General features: G+C 43.1%; 1 protein-coding gene across 1 annotated transcript; it reads left to right on the forward strand.

Annotated features, from left to right (window-relative positions):
* Nucleotides 1-298: 298 nt before the first annotated feature.
* Nucleotides 299-6,872, forward strand: LOC311126555 (receptor activity-modifying protein 1-like). The gene is made up of 6 exons (XM_084200547.1): nt 299-383; nt 1,234-1,296; nt 1,613-1,663; nt 4,145-4,180; nt 4,424-4,595; nt 4,862-6,872. Exons 1-6 carry the CDS (start codon nt 317-319, stop codon nt 5,109-5,111), a joined length of 639 nt encoding a protein of 212 aa, XP_084056673.1. The 5' UTR covers nt 299-316; the 3' UTR covers nt 5,112-6,872.
* Nucleotides 6,873-19,916: the final 13,044 nt, after the last annotated feature.

Consider the following 19,916-nt stretch of genomic DNA (forward strand, 5'->3'; position numbering starts at 1 on the left):
AAGAATAGGAGAGAGAGAGACAGAGAGAGAGAAACTAGGAAAAAGAATGTGAGGAGAGAGTGAGAGAAAGAAAGAGAGAGAGCAGTTGAGAGAGAAGGAGAGAGTGATAATAGGAGAGAGATGGATTGTATTGTAAGGGGTAGTGGGCTACAGTAGCTCTCCCCTTATCTGGGGCTCTCTGTCCCATTGTGGGAACCCTCCCAAGCCGCCTAGGAAACGAGAGCTTCCTGTTGTTTTATAGAGCTTTCCTGCAGAAAGGTTGAGATATGTAATCTGGGTCCACCAGGGAAGAGGAACAGAGCAGTGTCAGGCAGAAATGAAAGCCCCTAATTTGTCTCCGGTGTCTTCTTGTTCTTGCTGTTTTCTGCCTCTTCTTCTCTGGGGTAAGTTGATGATTTACAGAGTACTATATGTATATAAAGAGGGCCAGGGGTATGGAGGAGTATGTTGGATTACTGAGAGAAAAAGTCTGCAAAACATTGCCCAAGATTTCACCTCCTACAGTAAGTGGAATGCTTAGAAGCGCACAGTGAAGTAAGGGATTGTAGTAAGAGCTTGGCAGATCTAATATTTGATTAATGTTTTAAGTAGCCTAAACTAAGTAATTTTGATTTGTTAAAAACATTTTCATGCTCCAATGGTGAAGAAACAGAGGTTAAATATAGGTATGATGATGGTATGGATCTGGTGTAGTTTTCAAAGATTTTAAGCAGATTGCTGTTCTAATTTAGATTATCTGTTTTTACCAACAAACACATAAGATATGTAATTGAGATAATCACAGTCTTCACAGAACACAATGTCACAATAACTGTTTAATAAGGAATACCTCAACTTTAGACTCAATTTCCCAGACCAGATCACTGTCCTTCAAAAAAACAAAACAAAGCAAGTTATTCAAAGACTACATTAAATAGTTTGTGTTTGAGGAAATGGCTGAACTGTTTCAGACTATTCAGAGAACAAAGGGAGGATACACTCCCTGCCACTGACCAGCTCTCTCTCTTAATTTGTTTCTCTCTTTCCCACTACTTTCTTTCTGTCTGTCCGATACTGTCCGATCAGTCTTCTATATGTACAAATACATATCTGTCTACTAATTTCTGTATTTGTACTTGCTTGTGTTTGTCTTTGTCTATTTCTCTGACTGTGCACGTGTGAGAATGTGAGTATACACTTTTCTGTAAAGAACTCTCCAGTAACATTGGCCCTGTTTCGTGTCTGTCCCTGTAGCACTGTGCTCTATAGCAGCTGGTCTGATAGGAGATTATGAGGCGCCACAAGCTACCACACCAGGTAACTAACTGTTGTCCTTTTCTCATGGTCTCTACATCAACTAACAAAACTCATCAATGTCAACTAGTGTTAAAGACCAAGGGAACAACAACACATTTTTTTTGTTAGAATGTCTTCAGTTGATGGGGTCCCATGTGGCTCAGTTGGTAGAGCATGGGTTTGATTCCAACAGGGGACCTGTACGAAAATGTATGCACTCACTACTGTAAGTCACTCTGGATAAGAGCGTCTGCTAAATTATGTAAATGTAATGATAAATACATGTACATTAATACTTTGATTAAACAGTATTTAAACGGTTATTCTCATCAATTAGGTTTCACTTCACGGCATGACTCAACAACAAATGCAAACTACCAATCCCATGGTAAGTTACCAGATTCATTTAAAACTTTTTAGGCAACATTTTAACACCTATTTCACAATATTGGTATTACACAACATAATGATCATAGATGGATTATGTTTGAAATGTTTGTAAAGTGTAACACCCCATTAATGTTCTAAACAAACATTACCGTCGAGGTTTGTCCTTCGTCATAGCTATCGTGCAACACTTTGATGTGAAATTATATTTGAATCCATGGGGGACTCTGTTGGACGAGCACTGTAAACACATGGGTTCAGAACAGAACTGGCCAACCTCTTTAAAAAAAAAAGACAACCGAGATGCAGCTCTCTGTCAAGAGTCCTAGGCTTCTAGCATAACGTGAAGCCAAGACAAACCTGTGGGGAGGTCCCCAACAGTGTGGGGTCAGCAGCAGCTGACACAAGGCCCATAATTATCTGGGGTCAAACGTTAACTGAAACCTCGTTACAGGCAGGCCCCCACCTGGTCTGCACTTCCTGTATTTGTTCACCATTCGCCCCATGTGACGGCTGTGTTCAACGCATGAACTCTAGAGTTGTGAAACAACTGGAACTTTGGAGCAGCAAGCCCCCCTTCACTGTTCCTCACCCTACGTTTTCCTTTTTCTCTCTCTCCCCTACAACTCACCCAACTCTGAGCTCCTCCTCTGCTGAAAATACACATTTCCTGATGTCATTACTAAATCAAAACCGTTGCTCAGCAAACAGATGTGTTCAGGGCCCCAATCACATTGTGTAGCATAGATTGTCCTGAGAAGACATCTTCTAAATATTTTTCACTTTAAAGGTTTTTTATTTCATCCCAGTAATCGGCAAAGACTTGTTATTTTGAAAAACTGCATCTCTGATAATGAGCTTGAGATATAAATCATTGTTTTAGTGATGATGAAGAGGTGGTCTAATGCGTTGTCTTTGAAAAGCAGTATGAAACTGAGACAGTAGTCTGCTGAGGTAACAGTCATGCAGCTCCACATGGCTCAAGGTACAACATAAAGATCCAGGAGGAGTCCACCCATATTCCCAGGCTTATCCTATTGTGTGAACGCTGAAAGTCCCAGTGAGTTGGAGATTTGCATTACTTGCCTGTGGCTGTGGGGTAGATATAGAGAGTAGGTCTTTGCAAACAGCTGGCTGACTCTAATAACATCTTCCAGATATAATGAAATTAACCCAGATATGAATCCACAGCCGTCTGTGCACAGCACACCCGTGCGTAAACGCCCTAGTCCTAAATGTTTACTTATGTTTCCGATTTGGCAGAGGCAGCCCTCAAGGCAAATAAATCACAAGCTGCATGTCGGCCAGGCCTTTGCCTGTGAGAAATGGAGACTTAAAAGCAGAACTAGAGTTAAAGAGTAAAGGGTTTTCAGATGTGAGTCCAGCCCAACTTGGGTGTGCTCCCTTTTTTTTTTGAGAGAGAGAGAGAGAGAGTGAGAGGACAATCTTTTGAGCCTCCACCCCTTTAAAAGGCAAGACAATCCTAAAGAAATGCACTGGAGAGGGGAAGAGATTGCTGCCAAGGCGCAGGGCAGACAGACAGATCCTCGAGGAACATCTGGTAACCTAACCACGGGTAACACCGATCTGACATCTGGTAACCGGGGGTAATGCCGTGTCTAGCTGCTTCCACCCTTGTCTAGTTTCCTGTTATGCCTTGCAGGGCTTGGTGTAAGAAGTTCAGGCTCAGTCTAGATGGTCGTCAGTCAGTGGGGGAAACTCTCCTATGTTCACTTTCTCTGACATGAAGGGAGCGCTTGGCTTCTTTGGGGTTCTCCTCTCCGTTCTCTCTGGTGAGTGTGTGGGCTCGCCCCGGGCGGCAGCGAATGCGTGAGTCACGCTGCTGGACATTCAGGTTGAGTTGCTGACACGATGTGCAGCAGTAAAGATAACATTTATTGCATGCTTCGTTTTGATTGGGATCTTAAATGTTACATTGATAATTTGAAAACAAGATTTTATCATTATTTAAAAAATATGTTGAATGACACAGCTGTTCAGTCTGTCGGTTTGAGAGGGTGTTTTTAACAGACATTTCTGTTGTGATTATAACCATTGGTCTGTGATGCGTGTGATAGGAGTCAGGCGCAGGAGAGTAATACGCATCCAAAGAGTTTATTCCGTCGATAAACAGTTGTGCAAGCATGCGACAACAAAACTCAGGCACAGGGGAAATATCTACCCTGGCAACAACAAAGTAAGGGTAGCTCAACCGCGCTACACACAGCTCACAACAAACAAACACACACACAGACAAGGAAGCAGAGGGAACACTTATACAATGACTAATTGGGGATAAGGACCAGGTGTGTGTGATTAAGACAAGACAAGTGGAGTGATGATAAATGGATCGGCAGCAGCTAGTAAACCGGTGACGACGAACGCCGAAACCTGCCCGAACAAGGAGGGGAGGCAGCCTCGGCGGAAGTCGTGACATGGTCACTCAAATGTATACAAATGTATTGTCATTTTTTCTTCTTAGGTGTTAGCCACGAAGAGAGATTTACCAGTGGATTAGGTGGGCCATTATTACTTTTCTGACACTACATGTAGGCTAGTTAATAGTGTTGAATCAGAGGTGACACTGCTGTTTCTGCTTGCTGTTCATCAACGTAAGATTAGACAGGGAACTGTTAGTAATAATGTGTAACCATGAATCTTCTAGACATTCTCATCATTTTAGATGATTTAATAATTTTAAAGAACTGATTTTCTAATGTTACATAATTCTCTCTCGCTCTCTCTCTCTCTTATTGTACAGGTTGTGGGAATAATTCTGTTGACTGTGATAACTACTGTGACGTTTGTGAGTATTTTCCCACAAGGACGGAGTGCTACGCGGCTTTCTTTGCGATAAAGTGCTACAGTCCTTTTGTAGATGATATGGAGTCATTAAACAACACAGATTGGTGCAACTGGAACAATGTGAAGCGGTAGGCCTAAATGCTTCTTTTAATCCACTTATTATTCTGTTTAATTGATTTCTGATCCAACTTATCATGCCATTGGTCTTGCATTACCACATGCTTAGTTCAAACAGTCGTTTTGAGAAACCCAACACATAGTCAAGTGAAATCAGTGTTAACTCACTCATTAATGGTCAATCAATACCATGAAACTCTTAATAATGGCTTTCAGAGCACATAACGTTGCCCTCTGTTGTACTAATAGTACCTCTCCCTCCTATCCCTCCCTGTAGGATGTATAACACCTTCACCCTGTGCACGGAGGAGATAGCAGAGTGTCTGCTGATCCCCTGGCCCAACAGAATGGTGGAGAATGAGTTTGTGGACATCCACTCCAGGTTCTTCCTGGACTGTCCCAATGAGGCGCTGAGCGACCCCCCACCCAGCATCGTATTTGCCCTGGTGATGACCCCCATCTGCCTCATCCCCATCATGGTGGTCCTGGTGGTGCTCAAGACCAAGAACGGAGATGGCAGCTCCTGATAGGATGTCCTGGATCAGTCCTCATCCACCCTGCCTCACCTCCATGTTCAGACTCACTCTCTCTATCCCATGTGGATTCAAGACTGGGGCCATTGACTCAACTATCTTACAGAGAACTGCTTATCATCTTACACCCACTGATGATTGGCTTAGCTCTTAGGAGTCCTATCAAAACAATCTCACAGCACAAACACCTTACACATGACCTTTTTGGATGCACTGATACAGAATGAGTAGTACCACATGGGTATTATCCAAGGATTGACATTATACACTTTAGTACTTACAGGGGTTTGAGAAAGGGTCTGTGTTGTGTAACGTGTCAGGTCAATATCCTCAGGGTTGCTTCTTGAAAACTCATCTTCTTCTCATTCGTCGATGCTCCTCTAACTAAAAGTGGTGACAGCCATGTAAATGTTTCAACTCCCTACAAAGTATTTAAGATAGTAGGGTTTATGGACTTCTCACTCAGACAGTTACATGTTTTTAAATAATTGTTTTATTTTTATATATGCAATTAAAGAATGGCAAAAGTTGGGATATTCTTCAGCACTTAAAGCTTGCTTAAAGCTGTAAAGCTTGCTAAGATGACGTCAAAGCGATTTTGTTAGTGGAATTCCTACCCTCTGGCTGGGAAAACGTGAGTCTCGCATTGCTGGACATTCCGATTGAGTTGATAACCAAAGACAAAGGCATTCTGTTTGAGGAATTCCCACTCTCCATTTACTGTACACTCAGAAAAAAAGGTGCTATCTAGAACCTGAAAGGGTTATTCGGCTGTCGTCATAGGAGAATCCTTTGAATAACCCTTTTTTAATTCCAAGTAGAACCCTTTTGGGTTCAAAGTAGAACTCTTTCCACGGAGGGCTCTACATGGAACCCAAAAGGGTTGTGCCTAGAACCAAAAAGGGTTCTCCTATGGGGACAGCCGAAGAACCCTTTTGGAACCCTTTTTTCTAAGAGTGTAGTTATCCCTATAGGATCTCCATCATGTCTATTTCTGTATGTAACTACAGAACAAAACGTGATGTACCCTCTCACTTGGCAGCTTTCCTGTCCTTGAATGTGTTTTGTGTATATTGGAATTGTATGAGGCTTCTGGAGAGCCCTCCTTGGCCTACCTCCGAGTGTAGGGTTTAGAATGTATGGGGTGTGGGGTGGGCGTAGGAAGGCCATGATGAACGGGTTTGGCCAAGCATCAGTCTGTGAGGAAGGTTGGGGTCAGGAACTAGACACAATGGGTGGGTAGCCTACGCCCAACATGTACCCTATGAGATCTGTTTCTAGGAATTGTCTATTTCTTAGCCTCAACCCCTCTCTCTCCCTCTTGACAATGACGGTCCCCACTGTCGCCCATGATGAGCCAGTCAACGCATGCCTGAAAGATGAATCAAGCATTAAATCAAAAGACTACAAACATTTGGTCTCCCACCTGGCTCAGTGTAGCAATGAGCACTGACACTGAATGAAGACAGAAGGAAAAACAAATGTCTATCTTTCCTCTACTTAAACTGTGTAAGAACTGTTTGTTTTATTTTGTATTATGCTGTCGTGAATGACACTGAAAGCATTGTAGTGCATTCAGTTTCAGAAACAAAGAAATATGTATGCTTATGTATTGTATTTCTGCTCTTACTCTGGTCATAAGATTTACTGGACTGTCTGTGAGAGGGGTGTGGGTCTTAGTCAAAGCATAGCCTCTTTTCTTACACATTGTACTGTATATCATTATATTTTGCAATTAAATACTATGTTAAAGCCAAATGCCTAATTGCTTGACTTTGTTTAGTGCGCTACGGAAAGGGATTGCAGAAATAGATATTGTATTTTTGCAGAAGGTCCAAAGTGAATCTCCTAACTGGATCTAATTGGTTTAAACCCCCTGCCTTAATGGAATGCACAGCTGATAATGGCATGGATGATTCATCAAGTTTTTCCTCATTCAGACCCAGTGCAGAGATGGGTGTTATTGTGAATTCCAAATAGACCCTTTGCCCCTTCACCCTATAGGGCACTCTTGTAGATCATACCCCCCCCCCCGCCAAAAAAAAAAATGTATTTACTTGTGACTGCATGGGTGGCATTTTCACCATTCTTCATTGCAGTCCTACAAGAGTCCATTGAAGCTCTTTTACTCACATAAATTAGCTTGTGTGTTTCTGTGTGAGGTCTCCTCTCTACGGAAGAAGTGACAGCAGCCGTGTAATCCCCACCCTTATCTGGCATAGACAAGACTGCTGGGTGGACCTCTGTGTCTGTCTGGCTGGGTGGGGTGGGAAAGTGTGTTTGATGGCCCTCTTCCTCTCTAGAAGTCAGGTCATCCTCACCCCTGCCCTCCTGGTGACGTCACCCACCTCCAGTGTCACTCTTCAGGTCCCAGTGGGTCCATTCTAGAAATGAGAATTTCTAGAATGGACACTCCCATTGTCAGAGGGCATACCGAATGTCCATTCTGTGAACTGTATTTGTGTGGTCATAACACACCTTACCCTGCAGCACCAGCCAGTTAGAGCTGCCCATGTTTCTGCAAGGACCCAATATGCAGAGATCTTATAATACATGCAGATATCTACATGAGCAGCTGTCTTCCCACCTCTCCTCCTTTTGCCTTTGCTAAGGTTTTTGCTCCAACCCCAAGCCTTTGTGAGGTGTGTGTTTGTGTCAGTGGTTGTAGGGGTCATTGACTTGAGCTTCAGTTGGCGGATGATTGGAGAATGATTGCGCTCATAGCCTAGAAGCTCTGCAAGCCACCCTCACAGCAGCTGCGAGAGCATACAGTAGAATGGGGCTGTCTGTTAATATCCCAAAACAGAGGTCCTATGTCAGTGGTGAACTGATCCTCCACCTGAACCACCCGCATTCTCCATCTCAGACTCCTCACTTGCCATTGTACCACACTTTAAATACCTTGGAAGCAGTTTTTAACAACAGCAACCTGCACCTAGACACAAATGTTGCAGTCTACCAGGCAGTGTGTGTATCTACACTCCTTTATGGATGTGAAACATGGACAGTCTTCAGTCGACACTTAAAACAACAGGAGTCCTTTCACATGAAATGCCTCCAACGCATTTTGAAAGTGACCTGGCAGGACCGTGTTTCACACATAGAGATCCTGCAAAGAAACAACTGCAGGAGCATTGAGGCGTCCATCACACACCAGCAGCATAGATTACTCGGCCATGCCATCCGGATGCTAGATGACCGCCTTCCGGGAAAGATGCTGTACAGACAGCTACAACTGGGCCGTTGCTCTGCAGGTGGGCAGAAAAAGCACTCTAAAGGATCACTTGAAGACCTCACTAAAGAAGTGTGGGGTAAACCCTGCCTCCCTCGAGACTGTTGCCGCGGACCATTCCACCTGGCGTGGGCTCTGCCATCAAGTTGTGCAGTTGGCTGAGGAAAAAAGGACTGAACAGGCCATTGTGTGCTCTGTCTGTGGCAGACAGTGCATACCACAACAGATTATATAGTCATCAGCGAACCCACAAGCAGTAGTGGAAGTCATCATCGGATGCGATAGACTACCTTAAGCAAAGTTAGCAAGGGGTCATTTAACCCTTGTGCTTTGCTGGAAAAAAATTACATCCATTATGTTACGGGTCAAATTGACCCGCACAGTTTAAACACACTCAAGACAGTCAAAGAATTAAGTAAAAACAGAAACAACTTTATTTTGTCTTATCAGACATTTCAGAAAGAAGAAATACAATACTTTTTATTTTTTTTAAACAATATTTAAGAACTATTTGTTAAACATATTTCCTTTCTCACAAACAAGATTTTTCAGTTTCCCCAAGTAGGTTTTTTCCCCCCCTATTGGTCCATATTATCCCTTCAGTCTTTCTCTCTACATGTTGAACACAATGTGTGTGTGTGCTTTCTGCAGATGTATTTATTGCATTCTACACAAGTGGTGCTTGTTTTACTGTCTTGTCGAGGGGGGCAGAGCTGGCATCTTTTCCGTTTCTTGCCACTGCCTGTATCCACTGGATCCATTTCTGGTTGATTGGAGGCATGTGTTGATGGTCCAGCTTGAATTTTCTGGACGGCAGATGCAGCTGCTGTCGACCGAGGAGGCCGGACTCTCCTCTGGATCTTGGGAGTGATGAGAGCTTTGCCGAGCTCCTCTAGGAAAAGCCGGCGTCGGTACAATTTGCCACCATTCCATTGCTGGTTGATTTCAGTCCACAGGACATAGGCATTGTAAGCAGACACATCCACAATGTTGTAGAAAATCACCAAAGGCCAGCGGGCAGTCATGCGCTGACAACTATATGTTGCTGTGACTTTATCCAAATTGTCAACTCCTCCTTTGGTGGAATTGTAGTCCAGTATTATTTGTGGCTTGATGTCCTCTCTTGCACTCAGCGATGCATCTTTGTGCATTGTGCTCATTACAAGAACATTCTTGTTCTTCTTTGGGCAGTATGAAACAACAGTTGCATTTTCAGAGAAAGCAAATTTAGAGGAATGCACAGTTCTGCCCTGCATTTTCAGAAGCTCACTGGGAAGTTCAGGTTTGTTTTTTCTGATTGTTCCAACCATGGTCAGCTTTCTCTTCTGTAGTTCAACACCAAGACGGTAGGATGTGAAGAAGTTGTCACACGTGATGTTATGACCTTGCAGCCCTTCACTCATGTCCAGCACCACCCGCATCCCCTGGTTTTTCTCAGGCACTCCGCCGGGTGGCTTCCCAGTGTAAACTTGCATATTCCATGCATAGCTTGATGTGGCATCACATGCTGCCCATATTTTGATGCCATATTTTGCAGGCTTGTTTGGCATATACTGTCTGAAGGGACAACGTCCTCTGAATGGAACAAGGCGTTCATCAACTGTAACATGAGGACTGGGATTGTACAGTAACGGTAGAATTTCCACCCATTTATCCCATACATCTCTGATTGCAGCTAGTTTGTCTCTTTCACGTCGACCCGGTCTGGTATCACGGTTATCAAAGCGAATCACCCGAGAAATTATGTGGAATTCTTGTAGAGACATTGTTGCCCGAAATATTGGCCTTCCATTCTCTTCATTCCACAGGCTGGCCGTTGCTTCTCCGTTTGACCGGTAGACTCCAGCTAATATGAGCAATCCAATGTATGCATGCAAGTCAATCCGATCCAGTGGCTTCCAGTTCTCTTGAAACACACGGCTCCCCTCCAAGTTGGTCATGTCCAGAACAATCTTCTCTATTGCTTGGGGTAAAAAGAGCTCAAAAGCTGATTGTATATCATGGACTCGAGTGACAGCAAATCGTGTAGGTCCTGGAACCATTTTTATTACATTGGAAGCTGAGAGTCTACCTTGACCTCGTTGTGGTGACGGTGACCATTCAATATGACCATCTTTAGACTTCCATGTCTTCTCTTCTCTTGATGATGCTTGTTGCATGCTCTGTCTCTCATCTGATGTAGGGGATGGTACGGCAGACTCCTCCTCTGAATCCTCTTCAATGAAGACAAAATCTGGATCATCAACAGCATTGTCCTCTATCTCTGAAATATCCTCTGTCTCTGAAACCTCTTCTTCTTTTTCACTGTCACAGTCCAGAATTTGTGATAAGACTTCATTGATTGAAAATCTTTTGGAGCTCATTTTTGAGTGTCTGTGTCAGGGACCTGCTGCTCTCACACTGAGGAGAAGCTTGGGAAAGCCCTTTTTAACCCAAACACAATTCTAAAAGTGCAACCAGGACCAGTCAAAACAAAATACATCAAAGACACTTTTTTGTTTTGCACCTGTGCAAATATATATACACATGAAAGCCTCCGGGTCAAAATGATCCACAACATCATGTTTGTATACAAAATGTACACAGACATTCCACAACACATCAGTGTGTCCACATTTTGCAGTTAGGTTCATGACCCTAAATGAGGAAAAGTCATGTAATTTCATGGCGAAAAAGAGTGGTTAACTAGTATTTTAGACAACGCAAAAGTGGAAACGGGTCAAATTGACCCACAACATAACAGGAGGGTTAAGAGGCTTGCTTGGCCAGACTACTTGAAAAAGTTATTTGTTTCTTCTTGCAAAACATTGCCCTCTAGAGGTTAGTCACTCAAATGACATTTCAAATCTTTTCCATCCAGACGTTCAAAATTATTGAGACTTATTGACACTTAAATTCATCTGATTTAGTTTTAATTTCAAAAATAAAAAGAAGTTACATATGTCATTCAACATCAAAGACTGAAACCTTTTGAAATGCAAAGACACTTTGGGTCTGTGTTCAGTCACACATTCATTCGATTCAAGATTATTACAAAATATTAAATTAATTTTGATACATATACCAGATCTATCTAAATACCTTATTAGTACAGTTAACTATTATGTAATTAAACATACATGATTAATCTGAATCCCAAACTGATTCGATACCAATAATGTAAGCAATTTTAGATAGTTCTCTGAGCACATCTTTCTTTCACAAAATACTCAGTTCACTCTAACAAAAGACTTCAATCCGGCCAACGTTACAAATGAGATCTTTGAAATAACAGAGGAACTTCTTGCGATGGAATCAATGATGGGAACAACCAGTGGCTCTGACTTATATGACAGGGTGTCTGCCTGCTTGGAAAAAATGAATCTACTGTGGAGAAAACGGACAAACTTCACAACAGATGGATCACCAAACCTAACCGCTAAAAACATTGGCCTACTAAAAAGATTACAAGACAAAGTAAAATAAGAAAGCCCTAACTCGGAGGAATTGATATTTCTTCACTGTATTATTCATCAGGAAGCCCTGTGTAAAAGTGTGTTAAAGCTGGAAAATGTTGTTAAAGTGGTTGCAAAACTTGTCAACTTTATAAGGGCAAGGCGGATTCCCGCATGCGCGATTCATTTGAAGTCTGGACGCGGAGGGGTGAACATCTCCTGCTCTGACTGCAGCTGGGAGGGACTGCTGCGCGAGGACTGGGCCGCCTGTGAGTGCTTTGGGACGGGGGTAACAAAGCACCCGCTGCTCGTTGAGAAGAGTAAGAACGATACGAGTCTCCAAAAGTCTCCAATAACACCAGAAAAAGTCGCTAGATCTGTCGCTAGTCGCTTTTTTGAAAATGTGTCGCTAGAGGGGTCTGAAAACTCGCTAAATATAGCGACAAAGTCGCTAAGTTAGCATGCAGGTCGATCAAAGTGCTACTGTATATCTCAGTCAGTGTTGCCGAGTTTTCCCGCCGCTTCTCAGACTTCACCAAGATTGAGACTGAGCTGGAGCTTGTATCATGCCCCATCTTTCGACAGTGAGAAAGCACCACCACACACACAATTGGAGCTCATTGACATCCAATGTGACAGTGCTTTGAAGGAGAAGTACAAAACAGCAACAATAGACCCGTTCTATGGCTCACTGAATGAAACAAAGTTTCCAAAGATTAAAAAGCATGCCCAAAAGATGCTTGTTTTATTCAGGTCCACATACAGTGGGGAGAACAAGTATTTGATACACTGCCGATTTTGCAGGTTTTCCTACTTACAAAGCATGTAGAGGTCTGTAATTTTTATCATAGGTACACTTCAACTGTGAGAGACGGAATCTAAAACAAAAATCCAGAAAATCACATTGTATGATTTTTAAGTAATTAATTTGCATTTTATGGCATGACATAAGTATTTGATCACCTACCAACCAGTAAGAATTCCGGCTCTCACAGACCTGTTAGTTTTTCTTTAAGATGCCCTCCTATTCTCCACTCATTACCTGTATTAACTGCACCTGTTTGAACTCGTTACCTGTATAAAAGACACCTGTCCACACACTCAATCAAACAGACTCCAACCTCTCCACAATTGCCAAGACCAGAGTGCTGTGTAAGGACATCAGGGATAAAATTGTAGACCTGCACAAGGCTGGGATGGGCTACAGGACAATAGTCAAGCAGCTTGGTGAGAAGGCAACAACTGTTGGCGCAATTATTAGAAAATGGAAGAAGTTCAAGTTGACGGTCAATCACCCTCGGTCTGGGGCTCCATGCAATATCTCACCTCATGGGGCATCAATGATCATGAGGAAGGTGAGGGATCAGCCCAGAACTACACGGCAGGACCTGGTCAATGACCTGAAGAGAGCTGGGACCACAGTCTCAAAGAAAACCATTAGTAACACACTACGCCGTCATGGATTAAAATCCTGCAGCGCACGCAAGGTCCCCCTGCTCAAGCCAGCGCATGTCCAGGCCCGTCTGAAGTTTGCCAATGACCATCTGGATGATCCAGAGGAGGAATGGGAGAAGGTCATGTGGTCTGATTAGACAAAAAATATAGCTTTTTGGTCTAAACTCCACTCGCCGTGTTTGGAGGAAGAAGAAGGATGTGTACAACCCCAAGAACACCATCCCAACCGTGAAGCATGGAGGTGGAAACATCATTCTTTGGGGATGCTTTTCTGCAAAGGGGACAGGACGACTGCACCGTATTGAGGGGAGGATGGATGGGGCCATGTATCGCGAGATCTTGGCCAACAACCTCCTTCCCTCAGTAAGAGCATTGAAGATGGGTCGTGGCTGGGTCTTCCAGCATGACAACGACCCGAAACACACAGCCAGGGCAACTAAGGAGTGGCTCCGTAAGAAGCATCTTAAGGTCCTGGAGTGGCCTAGCCAGTCTCCAGACCTGAACCCAATAGAAAATCTTTGGAGGGAGCTGAAAGTCCGTATTGCCCAGCGACAGCCCCGAAACCTGAAGGATCTGGAGAAGGTCTGTATGGAGGAGTGGGCCAAAATCCCTGCTGCACTGTGTGCAAACCTGGTCAAGACCTACAGGAAACGTATGATCTCTGTAATTGCAAACAAAGGTTTCTGTACCAAATATTAAGTTCTGCTTTTCTGATGTATCAAATACTTATGTCATGCAATAAAATGCAAATTAATTACTTAAAAATCATTCAATGTGATTTTCTGGATTTTTGTTTTAGATTCCATCTCTCACAGTTGAAGTGTACCTATGATAAAAATTACAGACCTCTACTTGCTTTGTAAGTAGGAAAACCTGCAAAATCGGCAGTGTATCAAATACTTGTTCTCCCCACTGTATGTGAACAAACGTTCTCAGTCATGAATTACAACAAATCCCATTGCAGGTCAAATTTAACAAATGCCCACTTGTCAGCTGTTCAGAGAATCTCTACATCAAAGATGACACCAGACTTTGATGCCCTTGCCAAGAGAGGTGACCAGAACCATTGTTCACATTAAGACTTGAATAACCGTGACTGGGGTAGGCAAGGATTATGCTTTTTCATGGTGATGGTTATGCACTGAGAATTATCCAGAATGCACTTGGATACAGGTAACAACTAATCAGTCAGATTTGGGCTGAGGTAATTGGATAACTGGCTCACAATGGAGATGAGAATTGTTCCTTAATATGCTTTCAAAAACAGACCATTCCTAATGAAACGGATGCTCTTACCATATGTTTCACTCACATTTTAGAATAGTTATTTTTTAATACACATCTGCTGTTACATTTTGCATGTCTCCAGTCATATAATATATATCTATTTTTAAGTTTGCATATTGTGACTGTAAGTTTGATTGTACTTTACAAGGGTAGAGATGCAGGATCTGTGTGTGTGTTTGACTGTGTCTGTGATGTTATAAATATATCAATTTTGTGGAAAATTTGTTCACAAAAAACAATGGTAGAATTGTTCTGCAAGCATATGTACACCTACAGGACACTAGTAGTTGCGTGTCAATGTGAAAATGAATAAAGGCTTCACATGTTTTGTCACGCATATAGTATGTGGCCCTTCACTTGGTTTCAAAAACTCAATGTGGCCCTTGAGCCAAAAGGTTTGCCCACCCTAGACTCTAGGGTTTACCGAGAATGGTGTGACAAACAAAAAACATCCAGTCAGCGGCAGTCTGTGAATCAAAACAACTCTTTGATGAGAGAGGTCGAAGGAGAACAGGCGGGCCACAAACAGACAAATGACAGGGCAGTAAAACAGAACGGTGGGTGGCAGTACAACAGAACGGTGGTGTGCAGAACGGCATCTCGGAACACACAACTCGACAATCCTTGTCACGGATGGGCTATTGCAGCAGACGACCACACCGAGTTCCACACTTATCAGCTAAAAACAAGAAGAAGCGACTTGCGTGGGCATGTGATCACCAACACTGGACAATTGAGGAGTGGAAAAACATTGCCTGATCTGATTAATCCCGGTTCCTGTTGCGTCATGCTGATGGCATTGTCAGGATTTGGCATAAGCAACATGAGTCCATGGACACATCCTGCCTGGTGGCGGTGGTGTACTGGTGTTGGGAATGTTTTCCTGGCACACGTTAGGTCCATTGATACCAATTTAGCAACAAACGTTTCCGACACCTTGTAGAATCCATGCCCAAAGAATTCAGGCTGTTCTGGAGGCAAAGGGGGTCCGGTGAGTGTAGGTTGTAATCTCATTGATCAACGTCTGAACCAAATATTACCCAATTGTCCAGTTTAAAATTACTTGGTGTGCCCAGTCAGTGGGTCATCACTAATTACATTGTCCTTATTTCAATTGGGGATTGTTTTTCTGCTTGGTGATGGAAAGTCTACAAACCTGTCAACAGACTAGCCTACGTATTGACTACATGGAATTCAATTCAGATGATACCGTTGGCGCAGTGGTGTAAGGTACTGCATCTCAGTGCTTGAGGCGTCACTACAGACCACCTGGTTCGATTCCAGGCTGTATCATAACTGGCCGTGATTGGGAGTCCCATAGGGCAGCGCACAATTGGCCAAGCGTCGTCCGGGTTTGGCCGGTGTAGGCCGTCATTGTAAATAAGAATTTGTTCTTAACTGACTTGCCTAGTTAAATAAAGGTAAAAAATAAATAAAAAATATCCATGCACACAATGTGCTAATTTCCCATTTCCTTTTTGATCAGAAACAATATTTGATTTGATGTGCATGAAATTGTTTGGTGAAATACGCATAAAGGAGAGTAGGTGCCAATGACTCTGCACCTTTTGATAGCTGTTTTTCCTATTTTGATCATCATGATGTGTCTGCAATGAAAATCTATTGATTACATCGGATGCAGACTAACTTTCTGTTTTTTTCAGCTTGACTCAAGAGGTTACATTTTGAAAATACATTTACTGTTATGCAAAAGACCACAGAGTTCTGTGCCTTGTGTACACTGTTTTGGAGATCGACAACATTGTTCCAAAAAATGCTTGTATGCAGATGAGGAAAAATGTAAAAGGCTGTGTAGTTTATCTAACATGACCCCACAGCTATGGGATATACCATTACATAATGTTGTGAGACGTCTCAACGTGCAGATTAAAGTGAAGTGATTCAAGTCAAGTGATATAGAAGAGAGTTCTCCCGGCCTCATAGTTTCCTAGATCTACTGCTGACATACGCTGACATGTTGCTGGCGGGCTCTCCTCTCCTCTCCTCTCCTCTCCTCTCCTCTCCTCTCCTCTCCTCTCCTCTCCTCTCCTCTCCTCTCCTCTCCTCTCCTCTCCTCTCCTCTCCTCTCCTCTCCTCTCCTCTCCTCTCCTCTCCTCTCCTCTCCTCTCCTCTCCTCTCCTCTCCTCTCCTCTCCCTGCCTCCCTCCCTGGAAAAGGACCAGAGGGGTATACTACAAAGCAGGATCAATAAGTTAGCCAGCTAACTTTGATAAACAACCAGAAATAACAATAGATTTGATGTTTCATTAAGAAAGCTAAACTCAGATATGTGTATTTGATTGTTGATTCAATTAGACCATGCCCATTCAAAGCGCATCATTATAAAAAATAAGAAGTTATTTCAGAATATGTTGTCAAGCTAGATGGCTAAGTCATCAATCAACTCATCCATATGGTGTACACACCCCTCTATGGACCCGTTCACTTATGTAACACCTGTCACATCTGACATATACTCAGATTAATTTACGCTTTCATTTCACGTTGGTGGGATAACCTAAAGGCAGAAGAAGCTTAGTCTGTAAACATATCCAAACAGATCCTAGCAACGTGTTTTAATGCAATATGCAAATGATGACATTAAGGTTACCAATTGCATTAGGGAACTAAATCTGTGGCCAAATAGGTAGGTACAAGATCATGAACGATGTATACATTATCTGGGTATTTGCATTTCAATGCGAGTTAACCATAATTTGTCTGTGGGATTGTGCCCTGTTTATTCTGGTGATAACTGGATCACTGGCTGTCTCATGGTGTGTGTGTGTGTCATGATCGGGATGGCCTGAACTCGCAGCCTGATAGAATACCAAGGCAATCCGCAATATCTGCAGTCAAAACACGGTGGAACAAAGCCAGAGTGCAGTAACTTCACTTAGTAACACAAGTTACTGCTGCTTACCTTGGTTTTTACTTGGATTTTGTAGTTACTGGAAATGTCACACTATTTTCTCTGAAACGGAAGATAATTGAACCAGGACACTTTGTCACAAGATAAAACAGATGCTACAAAGCCTGATTTCGGTCTTAACTCAATTTTGACCAAATGTGCAGTTACTGTGGTTTGCAGTTGTACAGTAGTGTCAGTGGAGACTGCTGAGGGGAGGACGGCTCATAATAATGGCTGGAATGGAGTCAATGGAATGGTATCAAACACATCAACGATGTGGTTTCCATGTGGTTGATTCCATTACATTGACTCCATTCCAGCCATTATTATGAGCCGTCCTCCCCTCAGCAGCCTCCACTGAGTAGTATAGGCCTATGACCCTATCATTCTTGTTTGCACGTCTGGACATACAAGAGTTGGAGAGGAGGGGAGGGGGCGGCATGTTTGTGAGTGAAAGGGCTAGAGGACATCACGCAGATGGGTTGACTGGCTGACAGAGAGGACTGAGTAGCAGAGCATGCCCACTGGGCACAGACGTCAATTCAACTTCTATTCAAATCAAATCAAATCAAATTTTATTTGCCACATGCGCCGAATACAACAGGTGTAGACATTACCGTGAAGACATTACCGTGAAATGCTTACTTACAGCCCTTAACCAACAATGCATTTATTTTTTAATAAAAAAGTAAAATAAAACAACAACAACAAAAAAGTGTTGACAAAGAAAGAGCAGAAGTAAAATAAAATAACAGTAGGGAGGTTATATACAGGGGGTACCAGTGCAGAGTCAGTGTGCGGGGGCACCGGCTAGTTGAGGTAATATGTACATATGGGTAGAGTTAAAGTGACTATGCATAAATAATTAACAGAGTAGCTGCAGCGTAAAAATTTATGTAAATTCATTGAAATTACATGGAAACAACATTGATTCAACCAGTGTGTGCCCAGTGGGTGGGTTGGGTTGGGGGGATAAGAGAAGGAAAAGCCAATGCACAGTACAGAGATGGGATGGGCAGTGGTTTGTATTGATCTCCTGTCTGTCTTGCTGTCAGAGGATCAGTCCCAGACAGAGAGCTGGCGTTCACCATTTAGCCAATTTGAGGATAAGAGAGCTATGGAAATACATAGCAAAATATTGAACATAACCTTTTTGCTTAGTTACATGCAGATATGTGTGTGTCAATGTTTAAATGTAATTTCATCATGGCCACATTCTCCATTCGCAGCAGCAGCTTCTCTAGCATTGGAGTTGGGCTAAGCTCAGGAGCCTCTATGGGGAGCTTCAACTCCTCATGCTCTGACATGGGCATGTCCATGATTTCCGGGAGGTCTGGAAGTGTGTACACACGGACCGGGGGTAAGGGCATTCGCATCTCCTCCATTACAGCCTCCCTCTCCGCTGGTGGGGGCCGATTCAGCTCCATGGGTGGGGGCTTTGGCTCTTGAGGTGGTGGAGGGATGAGCTTCGGTGGCTTCTCCATGGATGGTGTGGCCGGGGGAGGCAGATGAGGGTCCATCACAGTCAGTGAGAAGCCACCATGCAGAACCTGAACACCCGCCTGGGTACGTACCTGGAGAAGGTTGCCACCCTGGAGGAGGCCAACATCAAGCCGGAGCTGCAGTTCAGGGAGTGGGGGCTCAGCCACGTCAAGGTCGACACCAGGGACATCAGCACCCACCAGGTGGCCATCGATGAGCTCCGCTCCAAGGTATGTTCCTTGTTGGTTTACTATGATGGACAAAACATGCATAAATTAAGATGGAGAAAACTCACAAATACTGATCGATTTTGTTGTATTACTGTACATGGCATTAATATTATCAGTGCCTTTATTCATTAAACTCTCAGATTATAACAGCTGCCAGCCAATACTTTTACAATGCATTTACTGAGCACTGATGCATTACATATTGTGACATATGCAAAATAACATTGGTGTCATGCCAAACTATTTAATGATGCAATTGAAAGGCGTCTCCAGTGGTGTGAGATAATATAACCAGAAACCTGATACTTTTCTCTGTGTGAAGTTCTTGGCAACCAGCACTGTAGTGGCTGAGTTGGCCCTACAGGTGAATAACATCAAACTGGCTGCAGATGACTTCAGAATCAAGTGAGTCTAACATATAAGCTTTTAGCAATTAGTTACCCTTTTTTTTCAAGATTGATCTGAATATTTAATGAATGAATAAATAAAACAATATTATTCCATAGCATTACAATTGCTGAAATGTCAGATATCGTAGAGATATTTATAGTATAACTTGATCAACTGGAGTCCAAACTAAGTGTCAACCACATGGTTTGAGAGTGAGTTTGGCCTGCGCCAGTCTGTGGAGGCAGACATCGGGGGGCTGAAGAGGATGCTGGGGAGATGTTCCTGGCCAGGAGCGACCTGGAGATGCATCTGGAGGACCTGAAGGAGGAGGTGGTTTACCTCAAGAAGAACCATAAGGAGGTGGGTCTCGTAGTAGGGT

This window comes from Coregonus lavaretus (genome assembly GCF_964263955.1).
Source record: "Coregonus lavaretus genome assembly, contig: HAP1_SCAFFOLD_922, whole genome shotgun sequence".
NCBI classification, from domain to species: Eukaryota; Metazoa; Chordata; class Actinopteri; order Salmoniformes; family Salmonidae; genus Coregonus; species Coregonus lavaretus.

Coding starts and splice junctions, on each gene's coding strand:
- LOC311126555 (XM_084200547.1), top strand. CDS start 317: ATGAAAGCCCCTAATTTGTCTCCGGTGTCTTCTTGTTCTTGCTGTTTT. Junction 4,181..4,423: donor GAGATTTACCAGTGGATTAG/GTGGGCCATTAT, acceptor CTTATTGTACAG/GTTGTGGGAATAATTCTGTT. Junction 4,596..4,861: donor AACTGGAACAATGTGAAGCG/GTAGGCCTAAAT, acceptor CCCTCCCTGTAG/GATGTATAACACCTTCACCC.